The 18,072-nt window shown below is 48.6% G+C and overlaps 1 protein-coding gene across 1 annotated transcript; it reads right to left on the bottom strand.

Moving 5' to 3' along the window:
* Window positions 1–1,341: 1,341 nt before the first annotated feature.
* On the bottom strand, window positions 1,342–17,134 carry LOC144100384 (MIF4G domain-containing protein A-like). The gene is made up of 5 exons (XM_077633350.1): window positions 16,813–17,134; window positions 14,085–14,286; window positions 12,949–13,067; window positions 8,269–8,562; window positions 1,342–1,719 (listed from the first exon to the last, which is right to left on the bottom strand). Exons 1-5 carry the CDS (start codon window positions 17,014–17,016, stop codon window positions 1,447–1,449), a joined length of 1,092 nt encoding a protein of 363 aa, XP_077489476.1. The 5' UTR covers window positions 17,017–17,134; the 3' UTR covers window positions 1,342–1,446.
* Window positions 17,135–18,072: the final 938 nt, after the last annotated feature.

Below are 18,072 nucleotides of genomic sequence, written 5' to 3'. Positions count from 1 at the left end.
GTTTGGCACTAACAATGACAACTCCGATTAGCACAAATAAATATTTAATCGTGGTAATCTGCACCGCAAGAGGGTCACGGACACCTCGAATTGCCACGAACTGCATAAACGAACACTCCAAGGCAATGACAAATGCTGAAAATCCGCTGTAGCAAGAACAGGCTCGTGACTCAGTTGCAGGGAACGCGGAAAGCGGGCTATTGCCAAATGCAAAGTGTTTGGAGTAAATGCGACCACAGGTCCGCAAAGGGCATAGTTTGCTAAAATATGAGCCATCACATTAGAGGCGATACTGTATTGTCCAGCTACCCATTGAAAACGCACTTCCTTAACATGTGGTGAAATGAAAATAGAAGAGAATGGCCCAGAAGACCGTCTCTCGAGCCATCGAGCGCAGTCAGCACAGAAAGACTGTCAGCAAATGTAATGACCAGATCAACATTGCAATGAATGTTTGAGAAAATGGCGCAGTAACTTCCTCATATCTCCGTGGACACCTGAACCACGCCCTGAGGGCAGGGTGGGAGATGGGAGTGTAAGAACAAAGAGAAATAGGTGCCGTAGTGGAGGGATCCGCAAGAGTTTCGACCACTTGGCGTTTCTTTTAACGTGCACTTACATAGCACAGCACACGAGCGTCTTTTGGTTTGGATCCCTTCCGACAAGATCTTTGTGGAGCAGAATTTCTTATTCTGGTGCGCCTATTTTGAACTTGTTTGTTTTGCAGCACTCACTGAATTTCGCCCAGCGCAATGACCTTATTTTCAATTTTGATGAATTGTCGATTTCTGGTGTGACGTCACGTTTGTAGTTTGAGACGTCTACACCATATCTATGGTAGAAAATGAAAAAAATTGCCGTAAAAAAAACTAAGACTACACGACGCATAGCTTGCACTCAGAAATGTTGAAACGGTATTCTGTCACAGTGTGGTGTGCAGGCGTTTCACAACGAATAGAAGAGAAAAAAAATGAGACTTTCTTCAGGCTTAACGCTGGGATTTTGCGCAAATACGCTTGAAAGCGAGCATTACCAACATGATGAGAAACTAATAAAAATTCATCAAAATAATAAGAGATATGTAGGAAGTCGCGTCTGGCCTAAGGGGATAGTGTGAGCGTAAATTCAAAGAGATTACTCACGAGCGAACGAGATCCTGTCCCGAAGCGTCAACTATCAGTGTATGCATGAACAGGTTGTTTCGCCGGTGAAAACAGATACATGATACAAAGAGCCAATGTAAATTAGCCAGCGACATCAAAAGTTGTTTACTTGTTCGCTCTGATGACAGCACTATAGAGGGCAAACAAAAATTTTTCGCAGATGCCGCAACGGCTCGCATCCTGTTTACCAAAATTTTTTTATTTGCAGCCTGTCACTAAAGAAAAAGCTGCAAAATCTTAGCCCATCCCACGACTTCTGTACAGGCACTTCTGTGGACTCGCTTCAGAGCTGAGCCGCCTCAGCATTGCTCACTTCTCTTCGATTCCTGCATATCATCGCTCGGCGGTCTTGAAAGTAGGCGTGCTGGGCTGCCTTGAATTCCCATCGAGAAGCCCGCAGCTCCAGAAGTTCCAGGAGGATCAGACGTTTTAGCGCTGTGGTGTCTCCGTACATGAACTCGGCAAGTAGACGTGACACGAGCGCCTCCATGCGCGCTGGGTCGACTTTCTCGGCAGCCTCACCTGCCCTGTGCAGTGCCCTGCAGAGACACTCCATCTGCGCGCAAAAGATTTTAATGCGAAAGCATTTCTTTTTTGATGATTTGTGTGTACAGGAACTGTCGACAGAGCGTGTCGGCAGTTAATAGACACCTTTAGCATACCCTGTACCGTGTTACCGTTAGCGTTACTGAAGTACCGGGAGCCGGCCCACTACCAGTGAGCACGCGATGATTGGTCCCGATGCGGGAGGCGTGCGTGCAGCTCCCGGGTACGGGGCGCCATCTGGATCCGCCGAGGTGATCTGCGCACGCGCATTGGCGGTAGGCGGGCTCCCGTTACTCCGGTAACGGTAACACGGCACACGGTATGCTAAAGTTGTTAATGTCATCAGAGCGTGTCCGCACAATAATGACCATTTGAAAAAAGAACTGTCCAACTAGGCAATATCTCCTCGTATTAACCACCCATTCGCCATTAAGCCGTACAAATCTAGAATTCACATCTTCAAGTGCTCGAAAACCTTCCTTCCGAAAACCATTCTTGAATTAAATAGTCTGGATCCGCACGTTTCCACGATACAAATACAGCGGAGAATTTAGAGAAAAGTTCTGGAATTGTACTTGTCGTAATGAGCATTTCTCCTCTATCATGTGCCGTCATTCTGTATAAGCTACCTATTTTTGTATTTGCTTCCGCACCCTGTAACAGCCGGGAAACGGCTTACAGTATTGTAAATATAACTCTTTCTAGAGGAGAGAAAATGTATGGCGATCACTGAGGAAGCAACTTCGCTGAAGACTTAAGTTGTATCAGACTTCAGTACAATCACTTATAACCCTAAATGCAATCATGAAAGCACCACCTCTTTTATTCATGAAGCCTTTTAAGGTAGCCATTGTGGGGTAGTGCCATTAAAAATCCTGATATCTGATCCTGTGGCGCCGAGGTAATTGACCACTACCTATAAGGGAAAAAAAGGGTTGAAGCGGAGTGTTCCAAGTGTAAGGAAGACGAAGGGCATGCGCATGAGCCGCATGGCCATCGCCTGGTGCACGCTCCTGGCTGGACTAGCTGACCTCGGACTGCTGTTGGCCCTGCTCCCGTTAAGAAGCTTCTCCGAATTAAGCCCACCTTACTATTGATGCAGGTGCCGGGTAATATCCTCTCGCCCTGGAACTCCGAAGCCGAACGCTACTCCCTACTGCGATGCCTTCGGATGACAACCACCAAGGCGTACAAGTGAGCCCGGCCGCCGTCGTCTGTTCTGGTTTCTCTGCCAGCGAGACCCCGCTATCTTCAGTTGCACGGACGACTATGATGCTGAGGATTGGCCCACATTGTATGAGCTGGGGCGCGCATACAAGAAATGGGACGCGGAAACCAAGCTGCACAATGTGATTTTCTATCTGACGGGCGTGGTAAATCTGTGGTGTCGGAACCACGATGCGGACATTACATCATGGTTCGTTTTTAAAGCCAATTTCTCAGAGGTATTCGGGCGTCCGGCTGTCAGAAAACTCCGTGCCGAACGGCGCTTGCGTGCGCGGTCGCAGCAGGTAAAAGAGAACTTCACGAGTTACATCGAGGATGTCGTCGATCTGTGCAAGAGGGTGAACGCACAGATGTCCGAAGCCGACAAGATCAGGCATATTCTCAAGAGCATTGATGATGACGCCTTTCAGATGTTGGCGCGAGACCTGCACGCCGTCGCGGAAGTCGTCACCCTGTGTCAGAGCTTCGACGAACTACGCAAGCAGAGGGCTCTCACACGTGAACACACCACTAACGTCGAGTCGCTTGCTGGCTTGAACGATGCAAGAGACCAGTCATCGCTCCTGCCGCACATTAAGAGCTTTATCCGTGAAGATGTTGCTTGGCAGCTCTCGCTTATTTCACGCCATCAAAAGCCATCAACACACACAACTCCGAATATGCGGCTCATCATTCAAGAACAGATCGTTGACGCTCTCCCGCAAGTCCCTCAGCCCATACCTCTCGTGGCCCCGCTGACATATGCGTACGTTGTTGCGCGACCTCGCCCACCTACCTATGCTCGCCTCTTGGTCCCGTTCGAGAGCCCGCTGCGTTAATTCCACCGCCTGCTCAACTGGGAAACTCCTGGCGCACGCCTGACAACCGCTCGATCTGCTACTTCTGTGGCTTGGCAGGTCCATGAACGTCTCACGACCACCTCCTGAAGTTTCCGGTTACTGGTACCAGCGTCAGAATTCACCTCCTGCTGAGCCACACCTAAGCCATTCTCTGTCTCCTGAGCGCACCGCCTTCTCTGGACGCCGTTCGCCTTCTCCACGTCGGCGCTCCATCTCTCCGATGCGATTGCGTCCTTCGACCACTCAAGAGGAAAAATAGGTGCCGCAGTTCCTGAGGCGAGAACTGCGTAGTCGTCGAAATTTGAACGGCCTCGTTTGTCGGCCTCTAACTTAATTGAAGTTTTTGTAGAGGGCGTATCTGTGATGGCGCTTGTCGACAACGGTGCTGCGGATTCTGTCATGTATGCAGCGCTTTGCCGCTCTTAGAGGAAAGTGAAGACGCCCATTTCTGGCCGGTCGGTACGAAATGCAAGAGCGCACCTCATCCAGCCGTTAGAAGCGTGTACTGCTCTAGTAGTCATAGAGGACATTTTATATTTGGTCGAGTTCATCGTTCTGCCGTCACGTTCGCATTCGAGCATCTTGAACTGGGACTTCCTATCGCTCCACAACGCAGTCATCGACTGTGCTCGGGCTCATGTAGCGCTCTCTACGTTGCAGAATCCCGTGCCAGAGATTGAAATCTGTGGTGCCCCTGTTTCTGCCAAAGCCTTTGTCGCCGACAGTACCGACATTCCTGAGTGCTCTTCCGTGATTGTGCCTCTCTCCTGTGCTTTTGTTCGCGATGCCAGTGTAATCTTCACGCCGCCTCCTACTTTTCTACGCCGACATTGTCTGCCGCTGCCTTATGCCCTGCTCACTTTATCCGCCGGCCTCACCGCACTGTGTTTCTTCCACCCGCTTTATGCCCCTTCGCTTTGCGCCGCGGGGAACGCGTCGGCACCGTGAAGCTCTGATTATGTTTTCAATCACCCGGACGCTGCAGCAGAATCACCGCCGGTCGCCATGGACGCCCTGAGCTCACCTACCCCTGCGACCACCCCGTTGTCGACCGACCTATTCCTTCGCTCTAATGACGCCATTCTTCCTCCAACTCAGCGAACCCAGCTCCTTGCACTTCTTGAGGAGCTTTGCTTTTCCTTCGATTTCCACCAACGCGTTTTGGGGCGAACGTCGACTGTCGAGCGCCGCATTGACACCGACGTCCATGCCCCTCTGCGACAGCGCTCATACTATGTTTCCGCCACTGAAGGAGGAGTTATTGAAGAACAGATAGACACCATGCTTCAGAGCTGCGTTATTCAGCATTCCACCAGCCCCTGGGCTTCCCCGGTTATCCTCGTCAAGAAGAATTGCTCCTTTCAAGTCTGCGTCAATTACCGCGGCATTAATAAGATCACACGCAAAGATTTCTACCCTCTGCCCCGTATTGATGACACTCTGCACTGTATACAAGGCGCGGAACTCTTTTCTTTCCTTGATTTGCGCTCTGGTTATTGTCAAGTCCTAATGGCAGCTGCAGATCGTGCCAAAACCGCGTTTGTGACCCCTGACGGCCTCTAAGAGTTTAGCGTCCTGCATTTCGGCCTCTGTAACGCTCCTGCTACTTTCGAGCGAATGTTGGATAACAGCATGGCCTAAAGTGGAAGACGTGCCTGTGCTACCTGGACGATATAGTTATCTTTTCGCCCAACTTTCAAACGCATCTATGTCGCCTGAAGCACGTCTTGACATGCCTCACAAACGCAGGCCTGCAGCTGAACTGAAAAAAATGCACCTTTTCAGCCCGTGAACTGACAATTTTAGGTCACGTTGTGTCGAAAGACGTTGTACGCCCTGACCCAGCGAAACTTCGTGCCATGACCGAGTTTCCCAAACATTCCACCACTAAGGAACTTCGCAGCTTCCTAGGGATCTGCTCTTATTTTAGGCGTTTCATTCGCAGCTTTGCCTCAATTTCTGCCCCTTTGACTCAGCTGCTTGGCGCCAATGCCGATTTTTCGGCTTGGTCACCCGCCTGCGACGACGCCTACAACACCTTACGTCGTCTCCTCACGGCACCGCCCATCTTGCGCCATTTCGACCCGGCGGCCCCTACTGAAGTTGGCATGGATGCCAGCGGTGCTGGTTTTGTTGCAGTGCTCGCCCAACGCAAATATGGTTTTAACGAATATGTCGCCAGCCGCACACTTCCTGGGCCTCACTACTGTGGGACTGAAAGAGTGTGCCTCGCCATTGTGTTGGCCTTAGGCAAGTTTCGCCATTACGTGTACGGCCGTCCTTTCGACGTCGTTACGGTTCATCACGCCCTTTGTTGGCTTTCTTCACTGAAAGATCCTTCTGGCCGCCTGGCGCCATCGCGCCAGGCGGCCAGAAGAAAGGAAGAATACAACTTCCAAGTCGTCTACCGGTCGGGCCGCAAGCATCAGTATGCCGACGCCTGGGCTCGCTCCCCGCCGAGCTTGCCAGCCTCCACGAAATCGAAGCCCCTGCGCCGTCTCCCATCATCAGTGGTCTGCCTTCTGAACAGCGCAAGGATCGCTGGATCCATGGTCTTCTCGACTTTCTCTCCGAGCCATCGGCGGTTACACCATCCCGCACGCTACGCCGTCAAGCTTCACATTTTGAGATCAGAGATAACGTGCTTTATCGCCGTAATTATCATTCTGATAGACGGAAATGGCTCCTCGTCATTCCTCGCCAGCTGCGGTCCTATATCCGGTAGTGCGCCAGCTGCGGTCCTATATCCGGTAGTGTGTTTACGCTTATTTATAACGTGGTTACGCGGGCGTTTTCAAGACTTATACGCGCCTCCGCCTCCACTGCTACTGGCGTGGCATGTACAATTTCGTTTTGAAATACGTACGCTCGTGCCTCGACTGCCAACGCCGCAAGACAGCCGCTAACCGCACTGCTGCTGAGTTGCAGCCGCTATCTTGTGCGCCTTGCCCTTTCGACCGCGTTGGCATTGATTTATATGTGCCCCCTCCCGTATACTGCTTCTGGCAAACGATTACCTCACGAGACATGCTGAAATCGCCGCGCTTTCTGCTGCCCCGGCACAGGATGTGGCATCCCTTCTTCTGCGTCGGGTCATACTTCGACACGGTGTCCCTCGTGAACTCCTCAGCGACAGAGGCCGCGTCTTCCTATCTGATGTCATAAAAGCTCTGCTCCGTGAGTGCAACGTCATCCATCGGACTTGAACTGCTCACCACCCTCAGACCAACGCCCTCAATAAGCGCTTTAACCGCACTCTGGCGGACATGCTGGCTATGTACGTCGGTTCGAACCACACGAACTGGTACCTTATTCTCCCGTATATAACGTTCGCGTACAATACTGCTACGCAGTCTACAACATGATTTTCTCTTTTCTTTCTCCTTTATGGCCGACATCCTTCCATTCCCATTGATGCTGTTCTCCCCTACCACCCTGACACATCAGTGTGCACCACCGTTTCCGAAGCCGCCAGGCACAACGAAGATTGCCTCCAGATCGCCCGGTCGCTCACGACAGCTACCCAGTCCCTTCAACAAACCAGCCACGATGAAGATCAACCTCCCCAGAATTTCTCGCCCGCCTTTCTTGTCTGGCTGTGGATACCTCCCCGTATTCCGGGCCCCTCCCGTAAACTGCTCGCTAAATATCAAGGGCCCTAACGCATCTTGGAGCAAACGTCTCCAGTCAGCTATATTGTTGAGCCCCTCACGTCGTCCCCCGATCTCAAACGCCGCGGCCGTGAGACTGTCCATATCCAGCGCCTGAAAACATACTATAACCCCGGTGTCTTGCCCGCCCCTTAAGTCGCCAGGATGGCTGCTCTTCTGTCCGGAGGCTATTGTAAGGAAGGCGACGGGCATGCGCGAAAGCCGCATGGCCATCGCCTGGTGCACGCTCCTGACTGGACTAGATGACTTCGGACTGCTGTTGGCCCTGCTCCCGTTAAGAAGCTTTTCTGAATAAACCCGCGTTACACAAGGCATTTCAATGAAGATGCTCTGCCAATAGAAAATTTGAGGCCAAGTTTAAAATTTTTGAGGAGAAAGGTTACTGCTAACACAACCTTTGGTAAATAGGAGCTCGTTCAAATTAGAGACTCAAATAGCTATCACGATGATGAATTATTTTGCCGAAAGGCGAGCGTTCGCCAAGGAACCGCATGCCACAGCGCGTTTTCGTATATTCAAGGTGGAGATGAAATACCCACTTCCCGACCAATTCATCCTAAAGAAGCCGAGCGTCAGGCCTGGGGACAGACATTACCCATTTTATCACTCGCGGTACCGGCGGCACTGGGGATGGAATTACACACCTTCCGCATGTGAGACGAACGCCCGAACTACTAGGCTACCGCCTCGGCAAATAGTCAACCACCACTAAAGCCAACTATTGTTCGCCTTTTGAAGCCCGTGGTTTCACGCGTCCCTCATTTTCGAAGCCTTAGTTTAGTAAACTCCTATTCTGAAGAAAGCTTAAGGGGCAATACTGACCTGCTCCTCTTCAGTGCTGGCCGGAGATGAGAGAATGGTGTGGCAGCAGTCCATGACGAGCTTTGCCAGGCAAAGGATTTGTGCGCGGTCAGCCGTTTCGGCGACGGATACCAGCAGTTCGGCCAAAAATTCCACGAAGGCCGTCCAGCGTCGAGAGGCTGGTTTTGCCCCAGGCGTTGAATCCCGCTGCTGTCCACCGTCGCTCCCCGCCAGCATGAAGTCGCGGCACGTGAACCATTCTTGACAGGCGCAGATCAGTGCTTCCAAGAATACACTAGGCCGCTCCTTCTGCAGCTGCGAGGGGGAAAAGGCCACCATACAGTTAAAAAGAAAACACGATACGGCATGCGTGTAATAAATGTCATTCGATTTGGGTAATTGGGTAATCAGGCCAAATGCAGATAGCCCCGCCGCGGTGGCTCAGTGGTTAGGGCGCTCGACCACTGATCCGGAGTTCCCGGGTTCGAACCCGACCGCGGCGGCTGCGTTTTTATGGAGGAAAAACGCTAAGGTGCTCGTGTGCTGTGCGATGTCAGTGCACGTTAAAGATCCCCAGGCGGTCGAAATTATTCCGGAGCCCTCCACTACGGCACCTCTCTCTTCCTTTCTTCTTTCACTTCCTCCTTTACCCTTCCCTTACGGCGCGGTTCAGGTGTCCAACGATATATGAGACGGATACTGCGCCATTTCCTTTCCCCCCAAAACCAATTATTATTATTAAATGCAGATAAGTTCGCTAACATGTCGTCAATTGTCGGTTGGAGCTAAAACCTACTAGGTGGCACCGGGCTACCACCTTTTCGACTGGTGCGACCGATGGGGCATGATTCTGAATGCTGATAAAAGTGTTTGAACTGAACTGAACTGATCTTTATGTACCAGAAAGGCTGGCGGGTCACCCGGGTTAAAAGCTGTAATCAAACAGCTTGACGAGGCCCAGGCAACCCTTACAAGGCAGCATAGACGAGACCACTAAATAATAACAACACTAATAAAAATGAAGAAAGGTTAACATGAAATATTCTGGTTTACAAAAAATAAGAAACATTTTCAAGTAGTTCGATAGAAAAGGTGTACACAAAGACTGCATTTTTTGTTATAGATTGACACAAATCGCATGAATAATGAGAAGGCATCTTCGTGAGCAATTGGAGAGAAGCTGTAAAAGAATAACTAAGAAACACTGTAGCGAAAAAAAAAACAAAAAAACGCATTACAAATGGGGAAAAAGCTGTAGCAGTTGAACAGGGGTCAAACATTTGATGTGTTGATATTTAATAGGGACGGAAGATTGTGACGTCAAGACTGGAGCTTGTAATCGGTGCGGAAAAAGGGGTACGAGCCGTGAGTCTTTACTGCGTGTGTTTAGGATTTTAGTGTGATGCTGCAATGGACCAGAAATTGCTAAAAGTGACCGAAAGCCGACAGGTGAAAAGTAATGTGAGCGTAAGAGTCTGTATTCATACATGCAGTTTACATGAAGAATTTTGTACTGCTGGAAAAAATGTAGGGTGGAAGACAGATAATCTAGACAAAATATATGACGAATAGCCTTTTTATATGCCTATAACCCGTTATATGCTTATATGCTTATAAGTTATATGCTACAACTTATAAGTGTTATATGCTTATAAGTTTATATGCCTATAACCCGTAAGACTATAAGGCATAGCTACACATATAAAGTAGGCTCTTTCCCTCTTCAACAAGTATCCAACTACAAATACCTAGGGGTAACCATAAGTAGCAATCTATCGTGGAACTTGTATATAAACAATATCTGCTCTGCTGCGTTTCGAAAATTGTGCTGCTTAAGACAAACTAAAAAAATGCCCCTTCTAACATTAAGCTACTTTGTTATTCTTCAATAATTAGACCTAAACCCGATTATGCTTGCATAGTGTGGGACCCGTATACTAAATCTAACGTAAAAAATCTGTAAAGAATACAGTGAAGAGCTGTCAGGTTTATTTTTAATAAATATGCAAGGACTGACTCCCCAGCTATTTTGGTGGAGGTTAATAAAATTGAACCACTTGAACATCGTAGAACAAAGCTTAGGTTAGAATTTATTTCTCTCTTATTACATAACAAACTTGGTTTAGATCCCTGGTCATTCTTAACGCCGGCACCAACCACACAAACTCGTCAACAGCATCCCAGGTCTCTAACCCCTATATTCGCTAGAACAGACACAAGTTTTCGTTTTTTCCACGCACAATAACAGATTGGAATCAGCTAATTAAACCGTCGTCCCACGAGTCTTAACAAATTATTGCTATATTGTGTTCTTTTTTTTGAGGTGTTGCGTTTTATTTGTGGTTTGATTAACTTGTTCGCCCACCCAGCTTGGACTCAGTGTCCGCAGTATTTTGTAAATAAATAAATAAATAAATTACGACCAAACTTATTGTTTAGTTCAGCTACTGTGCAAGCATCATCCGAATCACGTTCTCCCCCTTACCGCTGCTGCCCATTCCGCGTGGCTAGGTGTGCTTAGGGGCGGTGCCGCTTAATTAGCGACCCCGGTTCTCGCCTGGTTACCACCGGCTACATTTTGGCAAGTAAGCCACTCGATCGGCAGGTGAGCAGCGGCGCAGCGATTCAGGTTATCGTCTGGTTACTACCGGCTACAACTTGGCAAGTAAGCCAACCGGTGGACCGGTGAGTAGTGGCGCAGTGGCCTAAGTCAGGTTGTAAGCAGGTGTTACCATCGAGGGTACTTGGGTTGCTTCGGTTAGGTTGCGACCCAGGTTGCTATTCCCGAGCAGTCTCTAACGATTAAATGGGCTGCCGCTTGGCACAGTGAGAAGGTTGCCCACCACTCGGCGGGTAGGTGAGCTGCCTGCCACAAAACCGGCTTCAGACAAGCATACACAGACAGACAGATAAGCAGGCAGACAGACAAGACAGAAAAACACAGAAAGCCCAAATGCGGGGAGTGACCCCTGTAAGTGCTGCGCACTGAATGTAGGGTCTAAAATACACCTAACACCTTCGTCCTGCACTCCAAGTCTCTGAAGTATTTGGTATTGATAAGTTATTACTTAACACGTCGATCTCGGCTATTGCAGGAGGCAGATGCATCTTGAGGTAATTTTCAAGGCTGTTGTATGATGAAATTCTGGGCTTTACATTTGTAGTCACCTGAAAGCTAGGAGCAAGCAGCTCTTTCACAGAGAACGCAATGACCTGCCAATTATTTCACCTGTGTTGACATAACCTTAATGTACCTAGTTTTCCTGCACAAAGTAAAATTACAGATGTGTGACAACCTGCATGGTTACGATACTGCCGCGGTAAAAAAGAAAAACAGATGCATCGCGTAAGATCAGTACACTAAATAGGAACTTACGACCCTCCAGTGTCCCTTGGTTTTCCAGGAACCATTGTTCTGCGCTGTTTTTTCCGCCTTGCGTAACTAAAAGCCGCTTGCAAAAGTTGCTTTCAAGCGTCGCGTGACGTGGGCGTGAGAACACTACTGAAACTGCGTTCACGGGTTCTACTGCGGTGTAAATGTTAATTACTTTAAAGGTACCTGCGGCGTAGATTTCGCACCACAAATGAAACGCAGCCACAAGAGCAGGAACAAAAAAGACAGCACCGTGTTGCACTTGCAACTGACTTTATTTGAAAAGATTCGACGTTGAAATACATTGAGTTCTCGTTACGTAGAATCTCTCTCTAAACTATGGATAGTAACCATCTAGACCAAACCACTGTGCTATTGCAAATTACCCGTGTAGAATAATAAAATACCTTCGTATTGTTGTCACAAAGCAATTTGCACTTACATATACTCCGTTTCGAATTTTTCTAACGACACGCTTGCTTTCTTTACAACGGTCCTTCCTGAAGTGTTTATGACCTCTTGCGTCTCCTGACTCATTTCACAGCTAGCCTTAATTTTGGGTCTGACAAGATGCGATCTTCACACAGAAATCTGTAATGAATGATTACAGATCTGCGTATGACGTGAGCGTCAAAACTCATTTACGGATTCTTAACAGATGAGTCCGCAGTTTGCGGGAATAAAGAAACCGAAGGTGGCAGAAGGCAGAATTAGAGATATATGGGATGGGCCTTTGTCCGGAAGTGGGCTTAATTAGGATAATTATAATGGTGATAAGTGGGAGTTTAGCACAGGTCAAATTCGGCCGCAACGGACTGGGAGCTCAAGGCGGACTGATGTATTCAAACGATATGAATTGGAGTTATGATTAATGAACCAGTTGTTGAACTTTGCGGCTGATCGGGGAGAATGAAAGAATGCCTGATTTTCAGGGCGCGGAAGCTGTGAGAAAGCTGACAATGTGATCAGCACTTACGACTGAACCCTGGTGGGGAATGTTTTGTACAGTAATGGTAATTGGGCTTTCAATCCTTCAACGGGAGCTGGAGACAAATAATTAGACTGCCCCTGCCACGGTGGCCAGTTTGCTCACAATCCGCTGGGCAGGCTGTGATGACGCCACAAGGTGACGAAACGTAGGTGGCCAACCTTTGTTTCTGGGCAGGCCGGCTGCTGCGGGGAAGTGGGGGGGTTGGGGGGGGGGGTACTAACGCTCTCAGGCTAATTCTGCAGGTCATTATGGTGCTATGGCTGTGGTATGATTTCCGCAAGTGTCTGCCTCTTCGCCGCCCTGTTTCTTCGCTCATGAACGTTGCACTGGAACTCACCGCGGCAGTGTACTGACAGAAACTGGCCGCGTGCTTGGCGCTGCCGGGCTCCTCCGTCACCTTCCGACAGATGGCGCCGGCCAAAGCCTCGGCTTCGACGAATGTAAGCGAGTCCGGGTCTGCAAGAAAACGAAACGCGAAAACCTATGAGCTCCGAAGAGTGAATCAGTGGGGTACAGGGGGGCATTACTGAATACACAACTGCATCTAGGATGAGTCAAACAGGTATATTACTCTCCAAACGTAGTATGCGCAGCACGGCGCGGTGCATTGTCAGAGGTCACTAATAAGGCACCATCCCCTGAAGCTGCACGCGGCAGCAGGGCAGCGAAGGAGTTAATGTTCTGCAATTATTAGCAGCTGTACAACATGCGATGAAGACTTTGTTAACTAAGTGAGGTTAGAGCTGTAATATTACTGAGGTGAGCTGTACGCCTATTAGCATGTGTTAACAAAAAGTTAAATATTGCCCAGCCCGTACAGGTACGCTCTGCAGTGCACACTCAAAAGTTAGCATACCTTGTGTGTATGATGCAGAATGCATTTCGGCAATAAATTAACACGCTGTTCTAGCAAGCACCGTGGACTGGTTTAACTTGAGCTGGATGGAGAGGTCTGCAGTTGTCTTTGCTGCTGCATTACGTTCTCAGCACCTTGTCCCGTCTTTCTCTTACGTGATCACGTGTGTTACAAAGTATAATTGCTTAAAGAAAATTCAGCGGGACACTTTGTTGACCTAAAGTGTGGTGAGGCGAAAGCCTTTAGCGCGGTTTTGCTGCTTGTGCCACTGATGTCTGGTGAAAATGTTGATTAAAGACTACACATTTGTTTGTGAACCTTCAAATTTCTTTATTCAACTGAATCTAAATCAGCTGGGAGAAAGTCTGCTTCTAGGGTTGGCAACCATCATTTATCTTTCAACAGCTTATCTTATCCCAAGCATGACTGGCGTCAACCCGCTTTTATGATTTTGTTCTTGAATTACCTTTCACAAACAAGTGATCTGTTACGTATTTTCTTCGTGTATAGATACAGGACGTTATCAGTTTGATTAACAGATAGAGTGCCAAATTTTCCTGTGAACATCCCCGCTGGCGAGTCATGAGCCTATAAAGGCTTTCGCCTTAATATCTTACCATTTCCTGCTTTTCTGAGGATGTCAAGGTTGCAGCCTGGTGGCTGTGCCGCACTGGATTCCTTTAGGCGAGGAGACCGGTCTTGGCAGGAGGAAGGTGACGTGAGCACCGACATGGTGCTGTGCGAGCGTGGGATCCGCTGCTGGATTTCCGGCCGACGAGCAGGACGCTCAGTTGCCTGGTTCGTATGGCTCGCGGAAGTCTGCGTGTTAGAGGGACAAAAAGCTATCGATTGTAACTGCCGCCCAACAGCAGTGTAGAGCAAAATAATTATGGGAAACTGCCGAACTAAAACTGAATAGCAAATGTTGCCCTTTTCATCCTAGAAGATCAGCATTCGGCGGCCGTAGCTGCCCCTTTCCCCGATATAACAAAAAAAAAAAACGAATTGGCAAATATCCCTCGAATACGAACTTTCGGCCGAATCTATTGATCCAAAGCTATCACACTGTGGTCGTTCGCACCACGGCCGCAGGCAGGAGCGCGCCAGGAGGCTTATCAAGGGTTCAGACGACGACGTCATTAAAGCTGTTCGGCGCTCTTCTTTATAGGTTTACCGTTTATGGATGTTTAACGTCCCGAAGCGACTCAGGCTATGAGGGACGCCGCAGTGAAGGTCTCCGGAAATTTCCACCGTCTGGGGATCTTTAACGTGCACTGACATCACACAGCACACTGGCCTCTAGAATTTCGCCTCCATCGTAATCCAAGCGCAGTGGCCGGGGTCCAACTTGCGTCTTTCGGGTCAGCAGCCGAGCGCCACAACCGCTATTGGTCAAAGGGCTTCTTGGGACCGGTATTCGCCGCTTCTGTCCTGCGTTCAATGTAAATGCAATGCATGGATTCTTGTCTTAAAGACCGATAACACCACTTAACAGGGTAATGATAATTGGTTGTTGGGGATGGCGCAGTATCTGTCTCATATATCGTTGGACACCTGAACCGCACCTGAAGGGAAGGAATAAAGAAGGGAGTGAAAGAAGAAAGGAAAAATGAGGTGCCGTAGTGGAGGGCTCCGTAACAATTTCGACCCCCTGGGGATCTTTAACGTGCACTGGCATCGCACAGTGCATGGCCGCCTTAGCGTTTTGCCTTCATAAAAAGGCAGCCGCCGCAGTCGGGTTCGAATCCGGGTACTCCGGATCAGTAGCCGACCGCCCTAACCACTGAGCCACCGCGGCGGGTATTAACAAGGTCCCAACCAGGAATCTTGTGTGAAGCCTTGGAGCGTCGCGCAAGCTACAGCCAATAGGAAAAAGCTCGAGTAAGCACGAATGAGCGTCGCACAAGCTACAACCGAGTGGGGATAGGGTGTGGAGATGAAGAGCCAGAAACGCGGTTCCGTCCTCATGCAGATGGCACAATGAAGGGGCGAAGAATGAACACATACTTTCGCATGTCTACTCAGTTTAACCACGTTAGACCCCTAACACTATTATGTTTCTTTTTTCCTACACGTCAGGACAACAGTGTCTAGAGTTTTCAGAGCAAGTGAGCGTGAGATTGCTATGGCAATCACAGCCCCAGGAAGAGCATTTCGATCGATAACTGAAAAAAAAAATCACTGAAAATCTGGCTTGCTTAAACCTTAAGCGAAATGGGTTCACTAGCACTTCAGTTTTCAAATCGGTTTTCGTTCGAGGTCCGGTTTAAGAGGAAAATGCGATAGCGGTGTGTTCTGGATCCACTGCGCACGGGTGGAAGTTGATGAAGACAACGACATCCAACGCACAGCGCTAGAGATTAGCAGTTAAACATGCGGGATGTTCGGCTACGGCATCCTGTTGATTCGCCACTGTTTTCTTCGTGGTTTGTGTCTATAGTCTATGGGCATACAACATTTCATCATTAATAAATGCCATGTTGAAAACAAAATCGCCGATGGCTTAATGGTCTTAGGCAGTGGCCAGCGATGCATTTCTGTTCGTGACGTCGCAGCTTTCCGCGGACCCGCAGCGATAGCTCAGGGGTTAGGACGCTTGGCTACTGATCCGGAGTTCCTGGGTTGGAACCCGACCGCAGCGGCTGCGTTTTTATGGAGGCAAAACGCTAAGGCACCCGTGTGCTGTGCGATGTCAGTGCACGTTAAGATCCCCAGGTGGTCGAAATTATTCCAGAGCCCTCCACTACGGCACCGCTTTCTTACTTTCTTCTTTCTCTACCTCCTTTATCCCTTCCCTTACGGCGTGGTTCAGGTGTCCAACGATATATGACAGATACTGCGCCATTTCATTTCCCCATAAAAACTAATTAAAAAAAATTCTGCGCGGCTGCGTTTCGATGGAGGCGAAAGGCTAATGCGCCCGTGTACTGTGGGATGTCGTCGACTACGGCACCTCTTTCTTCCTTTCTTCTTTCATTCCCTCCTGTACCCTTCCCCTTACGGTGCGATTCAGGTGCCCGCGGATATGTGAGACAGATACCGCGCCATTTCGTTTCCCCAAAAAACCAGTTGAATTCAGTTGTCTCACCTAGCCGCCGCGGTGGCTGAGTGGTTACGGCGCTCGGCTGCCGGCCCGAAAGACGCGGGTTCGATCCTGGCCGCGGCGGTCGAATTTCGACAGAGGCGAAATTCTAGAGGCCCGTGTACTGTGCGATGTCAGTGCACGTTAAAGAACCCCATGTGGTCGTAATTTCTGGAGCCCTTCACTATGGCGTCACTCATAGCCTGAGTCGCTTTGGGACGTTAAACCCATATAAACCAAACCAAACCAATAAATTGTCTCACCTGTTGTAGATTCGTGGGCGTCCTTCTCTGCACTCGGCGCTGGGAGTCCTCCAGCGAGCGCAGTGCAGCAGCCTGCGCCATGCCTGGTTGGCGGCCTGCGCTTAGCGTCCTGAGAACTGCTGGTGGCAACTGCACAGCCGGCCTCCATGCAGACTGCTGTGCCGCTGTGGTCCGCATATTGTTGAATCCGGGGTAATACTTCATGCTTCTTCACGAAGTTTTTGCTTCAGCAGACCACACCTATTCAGCTTCGTTGCTCGAAGAACGTGGCGTGGCGTGTTTCTTTTTCTTGCAGTTTGCGGCCTCTGCACGCAGCGCGAGATTCTGCTTCTTCTTTGCCTCAGTAAATATGGCACATACTCACATGGGTGGGCTGGTCAAGGTGCAGTGATATAAACAAGGAAATTTCCATAGTAGATTACGACAAAAGTTTAGCACCAAGCGTGAATTTCGAAAAATGTATCAATAAAAACGACCGAACAATATTTAAAGTAAAATAACAGAAGCTGCGATATTCTTCTTCTTCTTCTTCTTCTTCTTCTTCTTCTTCTTCTTCTTCTTCTTCTTCTTCTTCTTCTTCTTCTTCTTCTTCTTCTTCTTCTTCTTCTTCTTCTTCTTCTTCTTCTTCTTCTTCTTCTTCTTCTTCTTCTTCTTCTTCTTCTTCTTCTTCTTCTTCTTCTTCTTCTTCTTCTTCTTCTTCTTCTTCTTCTTCTTCTTCTTCTTCTTCTTCTTCTTCTTCTTCTTCTTTTTCTTTGCATCAGTAAATATGGCACATACTCACGCAGGTGGATTGGACAAGGTGTAGTGGCATGAACAAGGACATTTCCATAGGAGATTACGACAAAAGTTTAGCACCAAGCGTGAATTTTGAAAAACGTATCAATAAAAATTACAGAAGAATATTTAGAGTAAAATAACAGAAGCTGCGATATTCTTCTTCTTTTTCCTCTTAACCCTTTCGGCCCTGGATTTTATATTTTAGTTGTAGATTTTTTCTGCGTATTTTTACAGTGCCTAAGGCTCCATAACCACGTAGTAAAAGATTAAAACTCTTGGTGGGTGCAAGTATTAATTGATTTACAGGTATGGTGTCAAAATTGCGCATCTAGGGCTCAGTAGGTGTGGAATGCCTAAGGAACTGTTTTGGTTAGCACAATGGAGAACAAAAAAATGAACGAAAAAATTCTTTTTTTTTCTAGTAAAGAGAACTCTATTGAAGCTTTTTTTTACTCTGTAAGGGATAGATTGATCTTGTAGTTG

This window comes from Amblyomma americanum, chromosome 8 (genome assembly GCF_052857255.1).
Source record: "Amblyomma americanum isolate KBUSLIRL-KWMA chromosome 8, ASM5285725v1, whole genome shotgun sequence".
In the NCBI taxonomy this organism is placed as follows: Eukaryota; Metazoa; Arthropoda; class Arachnida; order Ixodida; family Ixodidae; genus Amblyomma; species Amblyomma americanum.
Note: the sequence above shows the minus strand (reverse complement) of the source record. Positions and strands in the feature narration are given on the sequence as shown.

Bases quoted from the DNA above. Each gene is read 5' to 3' on its own strand.
- LOC144100384 (XM_077633350.1), bottom strand. From the start codon at position 17,016: ATGAAGTATTACCCCGGATTCAACAATATGCGGACCACAGCGGCACAG. The intron at 8,563-12,948 runs GTGAGTTCCAGT...TCCCCCTCGCAG, and splicing joins TCTGTCAGTACACTGCCGCG to CTGCAGAAGGAGCGGCCTAG. The intron at 1,720-8,268 runs GTCAGTATTGCC...TTTTGCGCGCAG, and splicing joins CCAGCACTGAAGAGGAGCAG to ATGGAGTGTCTCTGCAGGGC.